The following is a 19,010-nucleotide window of genomic DNA, read 5'->3' as shown; positions in this document are numbered from 1 at the left end:
AATGTCAGAGTAAAGGAGAAAGAGAGAGAGAGAGAGAGAGGGCAAGGGCTCGCTTGGCATTTTGGGCGCGCGGCTCTTCGCACGCGTCATTATTGCACCATCGTCATCGAGGTAAATGCCAAGCGAATGATCTCTTCAACTCGAGGATCCCGCCGTTGGATCGCATTTCATTGCGAATCGATGACTCGGCGAGAAAAGCCATCGATAGACCCGGGAATGTGCCTTTTGCTCGTAAATTCCACGTGGTGACAATAGACGCGCTACTGTGTGGATATATTTTTATAACATTTTTATTTATTAATATATTTTTTATTAATATATATATATAGTTTTATTCGTATATTTTATATATATATATATAACGTTATTAATATATATAGCTTTTATTAATATATATATAGAAGAGATAGCAAGACAGACTTTTGGATATGCAACTTCATATACTGAACGACTTATACCATATTAAAAATTCTGCTCGCGAAACTTTCGTCGAATAACAGGTAGTCATTTCGCGAACAGAAAAAGATGATGAGGATTTCTGGATTTCGTTTCGCATTTTCCGGCAGGATAATTCGCGCGCGCCTCTCTCGTATGGCGCAATCGTGAACACAATGTTCACTGAACAGCAAATACGAAACTGCTAGAAAGTATGTCTCGGCCTAACGCACGTTCAGTGTAACGAGCGTGCGTTTTTAAATTAATGGCCACGCGATATAATATTTACTTCACCTTCTCTCTCTCTTTGCGTTCCTTTCTCGAGTCTACGACGATGCGTTTACATCGCTTCATCTCCGCCGGGAATCTGACACCTTGAGAACAAGGAATTCGCCCTTTACCGCGTAAAAAAAAAAAAAGAGGAAAAAAGAAACCCGACAACGTTTAACCGCGAGCACGCCATCATCAAGATGCATCGCATCATCACCAATTACGCGACTCGACAGGATTCTTTTTATCATCGATAATTTCCTTCAACTTGATTTTATGTACTTTCGCTAAATCGAGAAAATCCTCCTGCGACGATTTCGACGAATTTCCTGGATCCAGAGGATCTCGAGAGCAGGAAGCTTACTCAAAAATTCGCTCGCGTTCATCCTCGACCTGCTCTTCCTTCTTCCCGAGCGACAGGTTACGTTATCCCGGGTCTCGGCTGCGATCTCTAAAGCGCAGCGATGATTCACGTAATTGCGAACGCTTGGCTCTTCGCGTCGGGTTTAGAAAGCGGACGAATCGCGTCCGCGCGATCGCGATTTATTCCGAGAGGAAGATCTCTCGATAATCATTTTGCAAAGCCGCGAGATCGATGCCAATCGCGGAATCGATGACGACAGCGAAATTAATTTGCCGTAGTCGACCGACTCGCGACTGATCGGAGGACGACTATCAGCAGAAAGGGTTCGAAACGAAATGTCAATGGTAATGGCACCTGAGTATAGTGATCGCGTAGAAATCGAGACGTACAAATGCATATAATTTAGTACTCTGCAAATACATGAAATGTTGCGGAATATATTCCATCTCACGTGTTGAAGGCCTTTCAATCTTCCTGCCGATTTATGCGCCGATTGCGATCTTTAACAAGATTCGAAATTCTATTATGCATTTTAAATTTCATTAGCGAGTCTCGAGAAATCGGTATAGAGAAGACTTTCGGACTACACGAGAAAACCTCCCGTTTTCGGGCGAGGTTCCTTAATTGCGTGCCTTCTCGGAGATCGGTGCGGCCCTGACGTGACATATGCCACGGCGGTGAAAGGAAATGAAGACGAGGCGACGTGTCGGAGGCAAAGTCAGCAGCCAGGCGCCGTCAAGCGGAGCCTTCGAGGTATAAAGCTTTCTCTGCCCGCGGCCAAGGTATCGTCGTCATATGTACGTTCGCTGCAGCATTTCACGCACATTATATGTATCCGCCACTTTGTTATACCGTGGGCTCCATCTCTCGTTGATCCAACACACCGTCGATCGTAGATCGTTGATCCTCGATCCCCGACGATCGAGCGAGACTTATTGAGTTCACTTTGTAGATCTTTGCGAATTGAAAAAAAAATCGCAAACGATCTTTGGTGAGATATAAATGAGTATAATTTGCGGTAAATCGCTGAGTAAACGAATTCATTTGGATAGACATGCAAGGATTTCGCGCTGACAGGTCGCCGTTATCGCGAATCGATCATGGAGAGTTCTCCTCTTGGATACTGATTCTGATTTAGAAGTAAATTATTTCTTCGTGCGGTAATTAATGAATGTCCCCGTAATTCGTATCCGTAACTTTGTTTTGTTTCATCTCTTACATCTCATCTAAAACATTTTCGAAGATAATAACATAATTAATGTTCAAGAGTAAATATTTCTTCGATTAAATTATTTGGATATTAATAGCTGCATTAGTTTATAATTTGAATAGAGTAAATACAATTACATTATTTGATTGCTGAAATAAATTTTACATTCGATGACACATTGATTTCGCGCTACCCATTAGTTATATATCTTTCTCTCTCATTTTTATTTATCTTAATAGAATTTTCAAAAATTATATATAATTATTTAAATATCATTTTATTATTGTTAATGGCAGACAATAGTAAATATTGATTTTTATTTCAGATATATGAGAAACTGCGTTTATATTATCCTTCAGTTCTACATTATCTACATATTTGTAAATGAATATAATGTAATATATGTTATATATGTATAATATATTATTTTATATTATTCTTATTTATTCTCATGACATATGATTCATCTCGCTATTTGCTGCGAATGGCGCACGAAATTGAATAAATTTTTAACGAAATTATTCTTCGTCAGGAGGAAAGTTACGTACATATTTTTTTGCACGCAGATCCGCATTATTCCACACAGACATTCCATAGACACGCGATACTGTCTGAAAACGGAGTCTGAATTAATCAAAGGAAAAGGTGCACGAAAGCACCAGCGTTGGATGTATGACATATCGCAGGATGTGCAGCGGGATTTCGCGAAGTTAGCGTGATTCCCCGGGGAAAGTCGCAGCTAAATAGCTATAAGACAATTTTCGTACAACGTCACGAATAAACGACGAGGTGAATGCGGTTTGACAATGTCGTCCCGCGGTTAAATTCATCGATCGGCGGTTCAAAAGCGCCTGCATAAAGCATGGCGGGATTTGAATAACGTCGACGATGAGACGCAAAAAATGAAACAGACAGCTGATCGGAAAAATCGATCAAACACTTTTCCATGTTACATATATGTATACATACATATCTTTTTTCATACGTTTCTATTCTTTTTCGCGTTACCCTTCTCTCTCTTTAATTCAATAGCCTCTATTACGTTTGATCGAGATATTTCTCGAAGGCACCTTGAAGATCGTACCTTGAGACAACGTTTTCTCCCGCCTCTCCATTTTCAAGGCGGAATTATTTATATTTATATTCTCGCAATTGCAGAGCGGATGAAAATAGAAGTCCTTTAAGAGTGTATATTACGGGGAGAGAAGTCTGTTGAATATTCAGAGGTCCGCATTCTGTTTTACGGTGAGGTTTCATGTGCATATCTTGCAGAATGCGCAGTTTATTCGCGCAGTTGACCGAATGGCCTTACTAAATCTTGCTTGTTAAGCGGAAATCCGCTCGATCCTATTATCGTTTTAGAACGCATAACCATCGCGTAATCTCTCTCTCTCTCTCTATCTCTCTTTGTTTCTCGTCGCATTAGCCACGCTTGAACTTCGCAGCCGGAAGTTGAGTCCGCAAGAATTAAGAAATGCGATTTCTCCCCGAGACAAATTTCATATAAACGATCAAATAAAAAAAAAACCAAATTAATTATATATGTAATTAATTATATATATTGTATATTAATTATTATAATATATTTAATTAATTATATATTCTATATTAATGAATTATGTTATCAAATGAATAATAATTAATAAATGATAATATATTCCGTTATAAAAAGCAATCGCGGTCGATGATTGGAGTAAAATTGTTAAAAAAGCTTCGCGTGTAAATATACGCGACTTATCCAGCCGCTCTCGCTCTCTCGGAGATAAATCGATCGTATGTAATGAAATGGATGCGCCGATGATCGATAGAACGTCAACCGCCCATAATTTCGCAACTACACCCCCGAGGTGTTCCGTATCTTTTCGACCTTGACTGTCGATTTTTATATCGTCTTGAGAGACCAGATGAGCAACCGCACGTGTGTCCTCGTCGATATTCAATTTATCGGATACAGATCGGTCTCGGAGGGACTCGTAGGACGTATAATATCGATCACGTTGTAACACGAGATGCGAGTTGCGCCACCGATCTCGTCATCAATATAGAATAAATGTCGAACGCGTCGCGTCAATTCGGAGCATATAGAATTCTCTCTGTCCCCTGAAAAATAAATGTTTAATTCCTCTCTCTCTAGCGGAATCCGATAATATCCGCGGGCAAAAAACGTCACGTGCACCGTATCGCCTGAAACAGAACAACAAAGTTCGAGTGGCGTTCGAGTGCGTTTATCATCGCGAATCGCGGTATTATCACGTGACGCGAGGGTTGCGTACGTACGCACGCATCGAAGCTGCGATGCAGCCGCATTGCGCGGCGCATCAGGATGCCCTGTTTTGCCTGCGCGCGGATCGGTCGAGCTGCCGGAGAGTAGGTAGGTAGGTAGATATATCGATTTCAGGGGGATGAGAGAGGGACAAAGGAGGCGAGAGGGATGCGAAGGGGTGTCCGAAGATCGTCCTGCACGAGGCTCTCTCGCCGCCGGCGTTTTAGGAGCAGAAACTCCAGGGCCGTAAACGTACGCTCGGTTTCCACTCGGGGGTTGTCGATGGCGCTGGCCGATGGTTGGTAACCTTGACCTACGGGATTTCTGCCGCGCCGGCGTCGCGTCCTCGCTTCTTCCTCTCCCTTTCTCTCTCGCTGCCACCCTCTCGCGTCCTTGTCTCACCCACGTTCCACGCTTTGTTCCGAACCCAGGGGGTGCGTCTGATATCCGATACCACCTGGCATCGCGATAGTCTAGCGACCTCGTGGGTGGCCGCTTATTGGAGTCGACGGACTGAAAAAGATCAGCTGGCTCGGTCTTTCCTTAATGTCGGAGCGAGACGCCAATTTTCCTCCTCGTCACCTGTGTCGCTTTTGTAGGAATTGTCGGAAATGACAAACGAGACGTCTGCGGGTCTTCCTTTCTTCTCTTCCGTTTGTCACTGAACATTCACCTCTCGTCGCGGCGAATCTCTCGAAATTCGCATTGTTCTACCTTATTGTGTATCCCTTTCCGTGTTCTCTCTGTTTTTTTATTTCGCGATTTTTTTATTTTATTTTTTGACGATGTGTGCGGCATATAATATTCCCTTTTCGACAATACTTACAATTAATGGCTGCTACTCTTCGTTCTGGCAGGCGTAAAGGCTGGATTATTCTATACCTTTATCCCGGTATGCGTCGAGATTCTTCACATGACATAATAAATTACGTCTGTCTATCCGGAGATGGAGCGCGTTTCCTCCTCTCGTGTCCTCTTACATTTATGTGTGCAGAGAATATTCCATTATCTCTTCCGTATCTTCTCCTGCGCATCTCATTCCCAGATCCTTTCCGCGCATATCAACGTTAATTTTCGCTATATCGTCAAACTAGGCAGGAGAAGCGACGTCTAAAGCAAATAGGACAGCGTTTAACAGCCTTTTGTACGGTTACTATCCAATTTATCGTGATACGAAATTCGTGCTCTCGCACGAGAATCAAGTGATATTCTCAAATGTGTCCTAAATTCTGATGTTTGCTTCGTGCTTTCATTCTCCGAAAGCCACGATAGCTTCTTCAGTATTTTCTTTGTCAATCGCGATTTCTTTCGAGAGATGTCATCAATGACGTCTACTTCTTATCTCTTTTTATCCCCCGTTATTCGATTTTCTATGTATTCTGTCTGAATGGCTGTCATACTTTTTTCTAGTCAATAGAAATAACCGGACCCTTTTCAATCTTTTTTCTTCTTTATAAAACATAAGCTGGGCAGAGAATAACATTTTTCGCAATATGGATTCGCAATCCCACGACGACTCGTCTCTTCCCCTTCAATTTTCTTCTTCAAAATTCCCATTAAATCCGACTTAACGTCTCTCCCTTTACTTTCCCCGACTAGATGTGTATGTTTCTTGAAAGCTCGGGTTTATATAAAGCTTATTTAACGATAAAGCAATATCAACGAAAATTGCGATCAATTTAATCTCCTGTTTTTTAATACACCAGAGATAAATATATCTGAATACAGCATTCGTTCGGGGATCATTCGTATTCCAGTCTGTTACGAGCTACGCAATTAGTTTAATTGGCAATATGTAATTGGAACGCAGCAGTTACCGTAGATCAACAATTAATCGAATCTATCGAAATCGGCTGCTACAAGAAAGATAACAAAGTTGATTAACCAATGAAAAATAAAAAAAAAAGTTATCGAGAGTTTAGATTTCAATGTATAAAAATGAATTGTTTGCTTTTAAAATTAAAACTATTATATATTTTATTACTTGTTTACCTAATAAAGAAATTTTAATTTTTCTGCTCTCTAATAATATATTTATCAAGTATTCATAATTGTAGAGTTGTACTTGGTAATATAACCATATAAATAGTTTTTTATGAGAGAAATAAGCTTGACATTAAAAATATAAATAATTCAAAAAAGCGAATTAGAGAGCGAGAAAGAGAAGCGAACATTTTTTAACATTTTCGGTCATTCGCGTATATATAGGAAAATATCCAAATAATACCACGCACATAATATCATCTATTTACGCAATAAACGATATGAAATAATAAAAACGTGCGGGATGGCAAACGTGTGTACGCGAACATTCCTCTTATTCTCCCCATGGACTGTCCTTGCTGAAAGATTGAACCGAGCGGAGGAAGAAACATACGTTTCGAGAGAAGCTAAACGTCCGAACCTGTCAAGACGCGGCTCATCGCCCCGATAAACGGACCGCTCTCTCACCCTCGTCGCATCCTCGCACCAGAGCGAAAACAACCCCCATCCACCTGGCTCCCTTCATCCCTTCCCCGTCCGGACCGCCAATCCTCGCGGAGCGAAGCACACGGTTCTGCCGCGCGCGCGGCCGGATCGCAGTCGCAGTTCGAATCCCGAGGAGAACCGAGCCCGCCGAGTGTCCAAGTCGTCGTAATCCTGGACCAAGTAAACGGACGCCTCGGAGGATCGTGCCGGGATCTTCTGGCATGCGATCAGAAGCATGCAGGTAGGATCGATCGATCGGGGCGCGCGCCCCATTTCTTCTTTCTTTCTTTTTTTTTTTTTTTTATTTAATTTTTCTTTCGAACGACGCGGTTATCGCGGTGTGATATTTTAGGGGATTTTTTTCCTTGAGATTCGAGCATGATTTGTTTAGGGGGTTGTGATTTATGACCGAGGCGAGTGAACTGATTTCTTACGTGTGGCGATTCGCGATATTATACGTATGCATGTACTATGTGGTGAAATGATTTTTCGTAATTATCTCGTTGTATAATATTTAAAGAACGAGTGCGTAGATCGCCATCAGTGTTATGTAAATCGAAAAAAAAAAAGAAACGTTGATTATTTCCTTTTGTGCTTGAGATTTGATCGCGTTCGTGATCGAAAGTCAACGGGTGCGAGAAGCATACAGGTGGGTCGGAATCCCGTCCTATGCAATCTGCACTCCATCTCGCTGCTGTATCGCAAATAATTGCGATATTGCTGAAAAAAAGAGCATACAAACAATGGTTATTATTAAAGTAAATTGAACTTTTTAGATATTTGTTTTCATAGAATGCTTCTCCAATTCAATCGCCTCTAACTATATATTTCATTTATATATATAGATCGCTCACTTTTTCCGCATCCGAATTCGGCACGTATCTCTCGTATAAATTTATTTCGTTACTTTTCGTCTTTCCACTTTTATCGTGCTTTTATTACATTTCGAAAGTACATTTTATGATACGTCCTTATAGATTAAATTAAATTACACGGGTCGACCGTTATAAAAACTTGTTGGATTCAGTTTACGAGCGACGTACCGACCTAAAACAACCGAGAAATTCCAGGGGTTGAAATTGACAGCGATTCCGAGTTTATTTTACCAAGTAACCATCTTCGTAATATAATCTATACTAAATTTCTTACTCTTTGCCTATCGATATTTTTCTTTCAATTTATCCGTCACTATAAAGTCTCTATAATTAACAGGAAAAATAACTATATATAAAATTTATAAAAATATTACAAATTTATCGAGTAGAAATATTTCTTTTTAACAATTTATAAAATATACCTCTGTTATAATATACCTCTGTGTGTCGAGAAACCAGAATTAATTCTCTCGTATAATAAATGAGAATTCATCTGTCAGATGCAATTTGCAAAATGGCCTCGTGTCTCCGTCGTTCGGGGACACATTTTCGTATGCATGCGATAAATATATATATCTGGGTAAAATATTGGAAAGTATAATATGCGATTCCGAGTACCAAGGGTCTTTTCATTTAGTCGACGCAGGCATCGTGCCAGGAAAACGATCTCCTCGCTTTTTTTCCTCGCCTTCATCGACCGCCCCGTGCCAAGGCTAAACAGGAAAACGAGATCTTACAGTCATGGTCACGAACAAGCATGTCTTTTCACGCTATTATGAGAGTCAGTGCTCTATGTCCCGGTATAATTATCATCTGCCTTTTTGCGTTTCTATAATCGATAGTTCCGTCCTCGTAATTTGCTTTTAATGGCCCTTCAGACTTTAGGCGGAATCTCATCAAAATTTATATTAGAATTTAATATTAGGTTTCTTCTGCGAAACGTTTAATTGAATTAAGACGACACAAAGTGAAATGACATATTAATTATTCGTAAATTAATAAATACGAAATTTTCTCACGCGATTCTATCTTTCAATAAAATAAGCACTTAGCGAGTTCGCGAGCATATAAATTCCGTGAAGGTGTCGCAAATTATTAGAAAGCTCGGAACACAAATTTTAATCGCGAATAGCGTGATAGAATAATATATTTTTTATCGCCGCGCGTTTTTCGCTGCTCGTAGATTAAATCGTGAAAAATGCATCACGAGACGCAGCTTCCGGAGCAGACGCGCGATACAATTTGCATTAACTTCGCCGGCGAGGTTTTCCGACTCGAAGCGCGCAGCAATGTGAGTGACTTTCCGAGTTTTCGAAATGTTCAAACAAACTTCCCCCGGACCTGTGCGAGAATATTATCTAAGCGTCAAAATTCGCAAACTCTTCGCGAAAGATATATACGCAAAGAATTCCTAGGGGATGTGCAGGACATTGTCTCGACTTCTTCTTGACTCTGCATCCAAATTGATCAAAGCTAATAAGATGAAAGGTGGTTTTCCGCGAATTTTTATACTCCGGATGGATATTACATATTCTCGACCATTCTTGTATGTTTTATTGCGAAATTTTTCCGTCAGTAAATTTGGAGCGCCGCCAGTTTCGTGTTTCGCTTGCAACTTCCGCTTCGCCGAAGAGAGAAGCTTTTACAACATATCCGGAGATGCGACGATGCACAAAATAATACATTTCATTTTATTCGCGTTTCACGTGTCCGTTGTATGTACATTGGTCAAGCAACAGAAAAATGACAGTCGGAAAATATCAGTCAAATGTGGCACAAGTTTTCCAAAGAGAGAGACAAATAAGTATCTATTTTCATCCGATTTAATGCGCTTTTCCTCGCGGTGATTTCGATCGTTTTCACTATCGATGGAGACGACGTCGCGTTCGCGAATTTTTTATCACGGAAACAAGCTAGCTTTGTACTCTTGAAAAATAAAGCATCTTTCTATTATCGATCTGATTTAATATCGTGCATTCCCCTCGGTGTAATCTTGAGCATGACTCGAGATTATTTCATCAAGCAATAATAAGGAGGAAAAAAATGTTGTAAATTTAAATTACTGTTAAACTTTGCCGTAAATATCAAAACATGGAATGAAAATTAGAGGAGGAAACAAACTTTTTTCTTGCGCGTTTCAACATTCTTGTTTAATCATCAACTGTTGCTTGCTTCTTTTTCTTCACTCGCCTATTGACGAAGTAAAAGTAATTATAAGTTTCTTGTTTCGATTCGCCGATGGTATTTCAATTACGACTTTCCAGTTTTATCGCCCTATTATCGACACACTTCCTGCTCACGCACTATCGATCTGTTTCGTGTTTCTTCCTTGGCCAACCCTCGATGTTACTTTCATTTTCTGTTAAACTAGAGTTTTTTATACGCCAAAAAAACGTCCCTAAAATAAATCATGTATAATATTACTTGTACAGTTTTTTTTCACAGTAATAAGTAAATATTTAAAAATGTCTATCGATATTTTCTAGGTACTTCCAATTTATATTTTATAAGCTCGTTTTGTCGAAAAATTGGAAACAAATTGTCTCGTGAGTGTGATATTAAATTCTATTGCTATATTGATAATATAGCGACGATAAAAATACAAAAATATATAAAATATGAATTTAATATGAATTTAAAATGTTACGTATGTTTAAAAAACCTTTTGATATAATATTCTTTCGCTAAAAGCGCAGAAATTATTTACATTCACATTTCCGTTTGACTAGCGTTAACTATAAGTCGTTTAAAAAACCTGTGCTCACGCAAAGGTTGTCGGCATAATTAAAGAGAAAGGGACAGAGAGTAACGAATGTGAAATTCGTGACAAATTATGCGCCTTTTTTCCAACAACGCACTTTCTCTCGCTCGCGCTTTATCGATCTGTTTCGCATTGTTTCTGCGGCCTTTTCTCGACGCTTTTTTGTACAGCGGAGCGACCTTTGCAAGCTCGTCGCACCGGAAACCAGCGAGCCGTTTATCCCCCGGCTCGTCGGTGGACGTGTAGCTTCCTGCGTGACAGCGAGACTGTCGTACGACGACGACGACGACATTTTGAACTTTAAACCATGTATTATTATTATCCACGCTTGTCGCAGGCTTAATAAAATCAGATCGCTCGATCGACGGATAGGGAGCCCTTGCGACGAATAAGCTCTGCGAAAAGGCCGAAGGTGAGGCACGAACAAGGGCAGGAATAACAATCCATTGAGAAATTGCTAGAACTATCGGCAAGAAATGACAGCTGAGATTAGTATTTCATTTGACAGCTTAATCCTAATGCTTGCTCATTTTTAGCGTAGGACATTTTGGAGGGATAATCATTGAAATGGCATTCTTAATCCAAGTAGATATATCATAGTGGTTTAATTAAAAGAGAGGTTTTTTTAAATTAAAATAGTTATCTCTCAGATGAAAATTTTCTATATGATTTATTTGAGAATTATTGTGTGTGCGTTTATTATTTTATATTTTTGATGAAAGATGGAACTATTGATTATGTAACAAGAGTAATATAGTTTTTAATATTTTTAAAAGACAATTAATGTTTAACTCACATACTCGATATAATTTGATGAAAAATATAATATAATATAGAATTAGAGGATGATGTAATTAATGTCATTCCGTAGCTTGAAAACGGTTAAAACATTATTTGTGATTTAAGCGTGTGACATTTTCTTTCCTTTGAAGGCAAATTGCACGCGCACTATGACATTAATTATTCTAAATTCATACACCATTATACCAATAAAAGACTAATATCGATATATATGTGTATATATTGTTATTTCACCGAAATTAAATCTGATACGTGTGTGTATATTTATTATATGTATCAGATTTGATTTCAGTGAAATAAAAGACGTATGTTATTCACGAATAGTTCATGGTCGTGCAATATATTACGAAGCTTTTATTTAGCAACCCAACAACCTAATCCGTTAGTCATGATCATAATTTTCTAAGGAATTACGAGATTCATCAAAGTTTACTCAGCACTCAACTGTAATTATATATTAGTTATATACGGTTACCGATATGACGTCAGAGGTACATTTTATGGTATAAATGATCGATAAGTAGACGCAAACACGATATTTCGTGACAACTTGTTAATAATATAACGCCGAAGATTTCGATTTATCACTACTAGGAACAATTATAAAATCTATACTTTGTATAAGATCCGATGTTTTGTCATCTGTCAAAAAAGAAACTATTTACCTCTATTTTAATTAAAAAATTCTATGCACGAGGAAATCTCGCTGCGTTATTCTTATTATCTTTTCTTAAACAAATTTCGTCGAAATTGAAAATCAAGTTTCATTCAACGAAAAAAGAACCGAATAACGGATTAATTATTTCACTCTTGAAAGGCGCGACTGTAGCTAAAAATACATTTTCTTTTCAATATTTCATATTTAATATCCAACCATGTGAAAAATCTCTTTTATGTGTCACTGAAAATGTTTGTCTCGTGTCACGACAATATTACCAAGTTTCTAGCAGTAACTTGGTTATTTGTTATCAAAAGTCAGAGAGTAGGTAACTAAAAGTCTTTTTTTCTCGCGTCGCACGATACGAGTAATAATTCAATGGCAATACAGTTTCAAATGCACGTGCTACAAGCAAGAAAAAATTCAAATCTCGTTTTACGTATATATTTGCATTGAATATTATTCTCCAAGACGCGTTGCATTTCGATATAAAATTTTCGGACAAGTCTGAATATATACGAAGAGCGAGCAGAAAAGATTGAAGATTCCAATCATTAATAATCATTATAAGAATCATTAAGAAAGAGGGAGCGACTAATCGCGAGCTTGATAAGAGTTGAATGTCATTCAGCAGAAGCCACTAAGAGAGCTGGGTTTGTGCCTCAATACCGGAGGTTCGACAAACAACGTTGTCTCTGCCGAAATCTGCAACGAGACCCGCGGTGGACTTCCCCTTCTTCAGATATGGCCCAGCGACTCCCCCAGAGCCGACGTCGACGGACAGGCCCAAGCTTTTGTGTTCCCAGACGTGCAGGAAAACGTCAACGACAGCGGCATCGAATCTATTCAGGTGCAACTTTTGTATACGAGAAGAGAAGAAAACGAGAAAAAAAAGAGATATTAATTTTTCTCTCCATAATTTCCAACTGATTGGACAAATAATTCTGACATCTTTTGTTATAATGTCACGTCAAGTTGAATTTCTATCGAAGAATGTAAGAGCGTTTATAAAGATTTCCTGTCTAGAAAACGGTTTTGATTGCACCTTTACCGAAATTAGAATCAATTGGCATTTTACCGCAAGATAGAAACTTGGTAATTTTGTAAAAGAAGATTGACAAATTAATATTAAAGGCGTCGCCGTCACCATGCGGTGTCACGTGCAACAGCCCGGCGATGACGCCGCAGCAGTCGCGGCGCGCCAGCCTGCTGCATCCGGATCACGCGCGGCTGCAGCTGCCCTATCTTCACCACAACCACCATAACGCGGGAGGGCTGAAGAGTCCGCCGTCGCCGGACAGAACGTCCGTGGACGAGGACCACGAGGACAGGCCAGTACCGCCCAGTCCTTCCAGCTCGACCACCAGCAGCCTGCGATCGATGCCGAGCTCGGCGATCGTGTCGATGCACTCGCAGGACAGGAGACGCAGCAGCAGGTAATTTATTTTCCTTTATCATAATTTAACTTTTTTTCTTTTTTTTTTTAATACATTTTATAATACATTTAGTCTGAGAAAGGACATGTAAAATTTCTTTAATGTATCGTGCGTTACTTCGTATCAAGGAAGATCTGTCATTCATTTGACAGCTGAAGTATTAAAGGAGATCATAGTGTGTGAGTCAAGATTTTTTATTCAAATGAAAAATAATATCTTTAAAAAATTAAATTGCCATTTGAATATAATTATTTACAAGCGATCAAAAGAATATAAAAATTTAGAAGTGACTATGAACAAAAACTTGTAAAAGACTTGTAAAAAACTTGTTGAAGAATGTGGTTTTTGGTTTTTATATACTTAATAAAATACGTAACATATTTAAAAATGTTATGTCTAACAAATGTGTCATAATAACCTTATAATATTTCTATACATTATAAACAATAACAGCTGATAACTAAAATAAAATAATCGAGTCTCACATGAATGAGACGCGCGTGGGTTGTTAGTAAAATAAAAAAGTAGATCAATATCGTAAAATTTTTTGCTATTGCAGCAAATGAAGTACGATATCTCCCTCGACATCTTAACTAAAGTATATAGAGTGAGCAATCGTTATACTAATACGGAGATACGCAACATACTAGACATTGTCTCATCGTAGATAGAACTTGGAAATAGTCGCGACAAGTTTAATGAGAAAGCATCACCGCATATGTCATCTTAACTTTTTTTATCTCCTCGTACCCGAAGGATCGACAACGCAAATATTTACTTAGAAATGACCTTATCCTTGGCCACGTGTGCGTGGCTCAAGCAAAGACCTAGAGATCCGGACGTCAGAAATAATCTATCGCACGCCACGCGTTTGACGCCGGACTCAGTCTTGACTCGTGTCAAGGAACGACCTTGACATGATGTACGTTAATACAAACACGGAACGTACATCAGCGTCGATGACGTATATCAACGTCGGCCCTACATACATATGTGTATGAGTATAATATATATGCCGATGAAATTGCTCCCATCTGTATGAATTCTTGACGCGAATATCAAGTACTTTTTTCTACGGTGAAAACCTCGAAAAAATCATTCTTTCTTTCGTTTCCGCTCGAGGTCGACGCAATTCCCCTTTTTTATTCGACATGATCTCTCATAATTTCCCGAGGCTAAAATTATTGCACTCGCTTCTAAAGTCGCGAATGTATTCTCGAGAAAAAACCGATTAAAATTAAGCGAACTAAATAAAATAGGTAATAGGAAACCAATTACAGTAATAATTATAAAAAAGTAACGTATGTAAAATATATTTTCCCGAACAGAAAGACAAAGCGATATCATATACCGTGAAAAAAATTACGATAGAGAGAATAAGTTCACATAATAAAATAATAAAATAATTACTATTATAATATAAAATGTTAAGAGAAAGATATTGAAATAATATAAAATTAAATAATAAATAAAAAAAATAATATTAATTATACTTGCAAACTCTTTTACGTTTAGCAGATACAGCATGTTCGACGCTCTGGACCTAGAGTATGCCCTGTTGAGGGCGGCGGCCCGCGGATCCGTAGGTCCGTACTCCTTGTCAGAGTCCCTCCACAAGCTGACCTTCACCCAGAGCCTGGCTTTTCCCGCTCTTGCCCGCGGTCTAGCCGCCAAGCAGAGCATGCCGAGCGGAAGATCGCAGCAGCCCACCGAGAGCGGACTGAACGCCTTCGCCAAGGTGGTGACCGCGATGGTGCTGATGCTGGTGAGCGTGCTGGTGTTCGGCGTCGTCTACAAGTTCGCCAAGACGTGAGGCTGGCTGTTGGCGCCCGGCCGTTATCCTGGCTCGACGCTGGATAGTAATCGTCTGAGCGCCAGTGACACTTAACACGTTTGATGAAGCCTGGAGGAGAGAAATGATTATATATGAGAAGCTTCGAATGAAGCTCTGTGACACATGACGGTCCGCGTTTCAGGAGAAACATTCGCCAAATCTCCGATGACGAGAGATCGATGGGTGTCAAATGGAGGATGGATGTAACGAGATGATGATACGACTGTGTAGCAGTCGATATATAGACGCGCCTAGGCCGGGGTGTAGAAAGATTTTATACAACGTCTTACCTTTTCTTTGTAACCGATGTGTGTACTAAATATATCTAATAAAATCTAAAGTTTCAGCGATGAAGACGACGCTGCCATGCGAAGGAATGCGAGATTAAAAAAAATAGCGTTATCGATATGGTGGTCGTAACGAGTCTGTGGGATCGACAAAAAGTATGAAAAGAATTAAATGATATATGTGGTATATACGTGTCGTAATTATATACGTTTCGTGATGAATGTGTATAAGTAATATCGGCGTCAAAAAACGAACAAGATTTCGATGAGAATTGTATGTCCGTTTGCTACCAATCTAGTCTACTTCTTGAAAAGAATAATTGTACGGAAAAATTCAGAGAGGTGTGCTCGATGAAATCCCGACGAGAGCGTGATATATCTCGCGATATCTAAAGTATCTCGATATATAACGAACACACAACACTTGTGCTTTGGTCTTTCTCGCTGACGAGAACGGCGTTTCCACGCCACATTGCTTTTCCATCGATACTTCAAGTTACGGTAACTCGTTAAAGTATCATTCAACGAGTCGTGTCAATATCCTTCAACGAGTTTTGCTGCATCGTATTGATAACTGGGGCTGGGTCTCGATCAATAAATCCCGGATCGCGGCTCTGCGACGATTGTGAGGACGACGATCGAATCATTCGTCGAACTGTCAGCAAATCTGGCGAACGCTTCAAATTGAACAATCGTAGTATTTTTGAAATTACTAGAATATAATTTTAAATTTTAATGAGAATTTCTACTACAAACGATAAAATATTTTCCATTAAATTTTGATGGATAAAAATTAATCTCCTTTTTTGCTCAATAAAAAATATATTTTTTTTTAATTAAAAAATTTTTTTAAAATATAATATATACTATATAAAACAAGCGTGATTTGTTCATTATAAAAAAAATTGAGTGAAAATGATTCAATTATTCGTCGAATTGTTCTGCGCGGCAAGATTCGAGGAGTGCGCTTTATGCAAATCTGGCGAACGCTTCAGATTTTTGCGCAAAATTAAACGCTATTAAACAATTGCAGTATTTTCAAAATTAGTAGAATATAATTTTAAATTTTGATGAGAATTTCTACTAAAACGATAAAATCTTTCTATTAAATTTTGATGAATAAAAATTAATCTGTCTTCTTTTAAGGTTTTTCCAATAAAAAATCTATTTTTTTTTAAATTAAAAAATTTTTTAAAAATATAATATATACTATATAGAACAAAAGTGATCTGTTCAATATGAGGAAAATCTTTTTAGCCATCATGCCGTGTCTTGACGACTTTTCTACATTATATTCTATTATATCTTTTAGTAGTTTAATTTAAAATTAACTTAACGTGTCTTTAGTAGTTTAATTTAAAATTAACTTAACGTTAGACTTTCCCCGAGCAATGTACATAATTACGTTACTTTGCAGTGCCTTTTACGCGCGCAGAGTCGCCATCTCAACAGAAATGAACGCCGCATGATCTCGTGACTTCTTCGCGAACTTTGTTGACTGTCCAAGTGCTTTACATAACTTCTCTTCGTGACAATCGGCCGGGAAGCACCCCCTTCCCGACGCAATTAAATTATAATGTTAACAATAAGTGCAAGACTCGAGACCGTCGATCGGAAACGAATTGAGCAGCTTTCGACTGAGAGAGATTAAATCTGCGAAAGTTGCGGCGCTTATCATCTATGCTTTGTCTAAAACACGTCTCGCGCGACTTGAGATTAAATCGAAATCTAAAATCGCGCCTTCGACATTGAACAATTTTCCCAGCAAGCTGTTTATCAACGTTATCGCGTATTTTTATAAAATCTCATATCGATCGTTACGTCAGTAAATTAAAAATAAACTCGACTTGCTTGTTATATACCGTTTCTTCATTAAAGAATTTTCCAAAGGGTACGATTTTTATTTTTGCTAGATAGATTTCGATTTCCCTTCAAGCCTGCGTTTTATTACTCGAAAATCGCTCAGAAGAAAGGCATCTTTGAACTTGTTTCGTACAGCCTATAGTGTCATTCGTTTTATATAATAAAGTATTAAGTATACATACACAACTATACATATATATATATTGTACATATTTATAATCGTTACGTTCTCTTTGTTATTTCGATGTTGTGCTCTGTATGAAAAAGCAACGAAATTTCTAAAAATAATTCAAGACGCGTCACGGCATAACAAAAGTGCCGCGTTCTATCTTTTTTTAACTATCGTACTGTACAATGTATACATATATATGTGACACTAACGTTGTTGCACTATGACGCATAAGGAAAAAAAAACTATCTCTTTCTTTATCTCCTTATGCGCAAATTACAAATTTAAAACGAATCTCATAATATCGATATATTTTCGCGATACAAAGTTAAAATGGATCTCCAACTTTATATTTAATAAAATAATTGTACAAAATGTATACTGCCGCAAATTTTGCGATCGTTTCTCTCCCACCATACAGAATTTACATAATTTAATTTTCATTTTCCGCAGTTTTAATCCGCGGTCTCAAAGACTTTGAATGACGCGGAAAAAGATAATTTGGCCAAAAGAAAATCATGAAATAATTTCTCAAATACTACTGAAAGAGAAAGATTAATAGACCTGTTTCTTTCATGTGCAGTTTTTTATACGTTTAGCGCTAACTCGAAACAAATGTAGAACTTTTCGAGAGTGAATAGAAAAGGAGGCTAAACGAAGATGTGAAAAGGGCAGTTGAAAAGACCTGACCTAAATTACTCTCTGCAGTCTCCATTGTGAGCACGTCGCCCACCATCGGGACGATAATAAAATTAAATGGAAATAAAAATGGAATTTCTTATGTTTCTTAGAGCTTATTTTCTTTCTCTTTCTCTATTTAAATAAAGACTGCAGTAGTAAAAAAAAAAATATTAGTCGTTTAAATTTAAATATACGTAAGAAAAAAAAAAAATATTTAACAGACGTGCAAAATGTGTAAATTAAATTGCTTACACTACGCGTAGAATTCGCGAATTTTGCGGCGGTATACATTTTTTAATTATGGTACTTACAGTATTCTGTTCAGAAGTATCCTTTCAGAATATCCTGTCGAGAGCATCAGCTGGTGCACCGTGGAAAATGGGTCGATGCGACGTAAAATTGTTGCGCGTTGAATTTATTAGTCGTGCCAATATACGAATCCGTGATACGTATCAGATACGTTTCTCCGATTTTCTCTGTAATTCCCTGCCCTCCCTCGTCTACGCTAAATATAATGCTTGTAAACGTTGTAACTACCATCACTCGATCGTCCCATTTTGCGGAATAAAATTACTTTCCCTCCTTCCCAATAAAACGCAAAAGAAGAAACAATAAAAGGACTGGAAAATTACTA

The 19,010-nt window shown here is 38.3% G+C and overlaps 1 protein-coding gene across 3 annotated transcripts; it reads left to right on the top strand.

Annotated features, from left to right (window-relative positions):
• The first annotated feature begins 7,126 nt into the window (after positions 1–7,126).
• Positions 7,127–19,007, top strand: LOC114928470 (uncharacterized). 3 transcript variants are annotated; one of them, XM_029299690.2, is made up of 4 exons: positions 7,127–7,252; positions 12,741–12,956; positions 13,241–13,542; positions 15,058–19,007. In XM_029299690.2, exons 1-4 carry the CDS (start codon positions 7,247–7,249, stop codon positions 15,353–15,355), a joined length of 822 nt encoding a protein of 273 aa, XP_029155523.1. In that variant the 5' UTR covers positions 7,127–7,246; the 3' UTR covers positions 15,356–19,007. The 3 variants fall into 3 exon arrangements, with proteins under 3 accessions (XP_029155523.1, XP_029155524.1, XP_029155522.1); XM_029299691.2 differs by having other exon boundaries at positions 12,738–12,956; positions 15,061–19,007; XM_029299689.2 differs by having other exon boundaries at positions 12,738–12,956.
• The last annotated feature ends 3 nt before the right edge of the window (positions 19,008–19,010 follow it).

The sequence above is a fragment of the Nylanderia fulva genome, unplaced genomic scaffold (genome assembly GCF_048542155.1).
Source record: "Nylanderia fulva isolate GAGA-0341 unplaced genomic scaffold, ASM4854215v1 Scaffold1, whole genome shotgun sequence".
NCBI lineage: Eukaryota > Metazoa > Arthropoda > Insecta > Hymenoptera > Formicidae > Nylanderia > Nylanderia fulva.
This window is presented reverse-complemented; position numbering and strand designations above follow the sequence as displayed.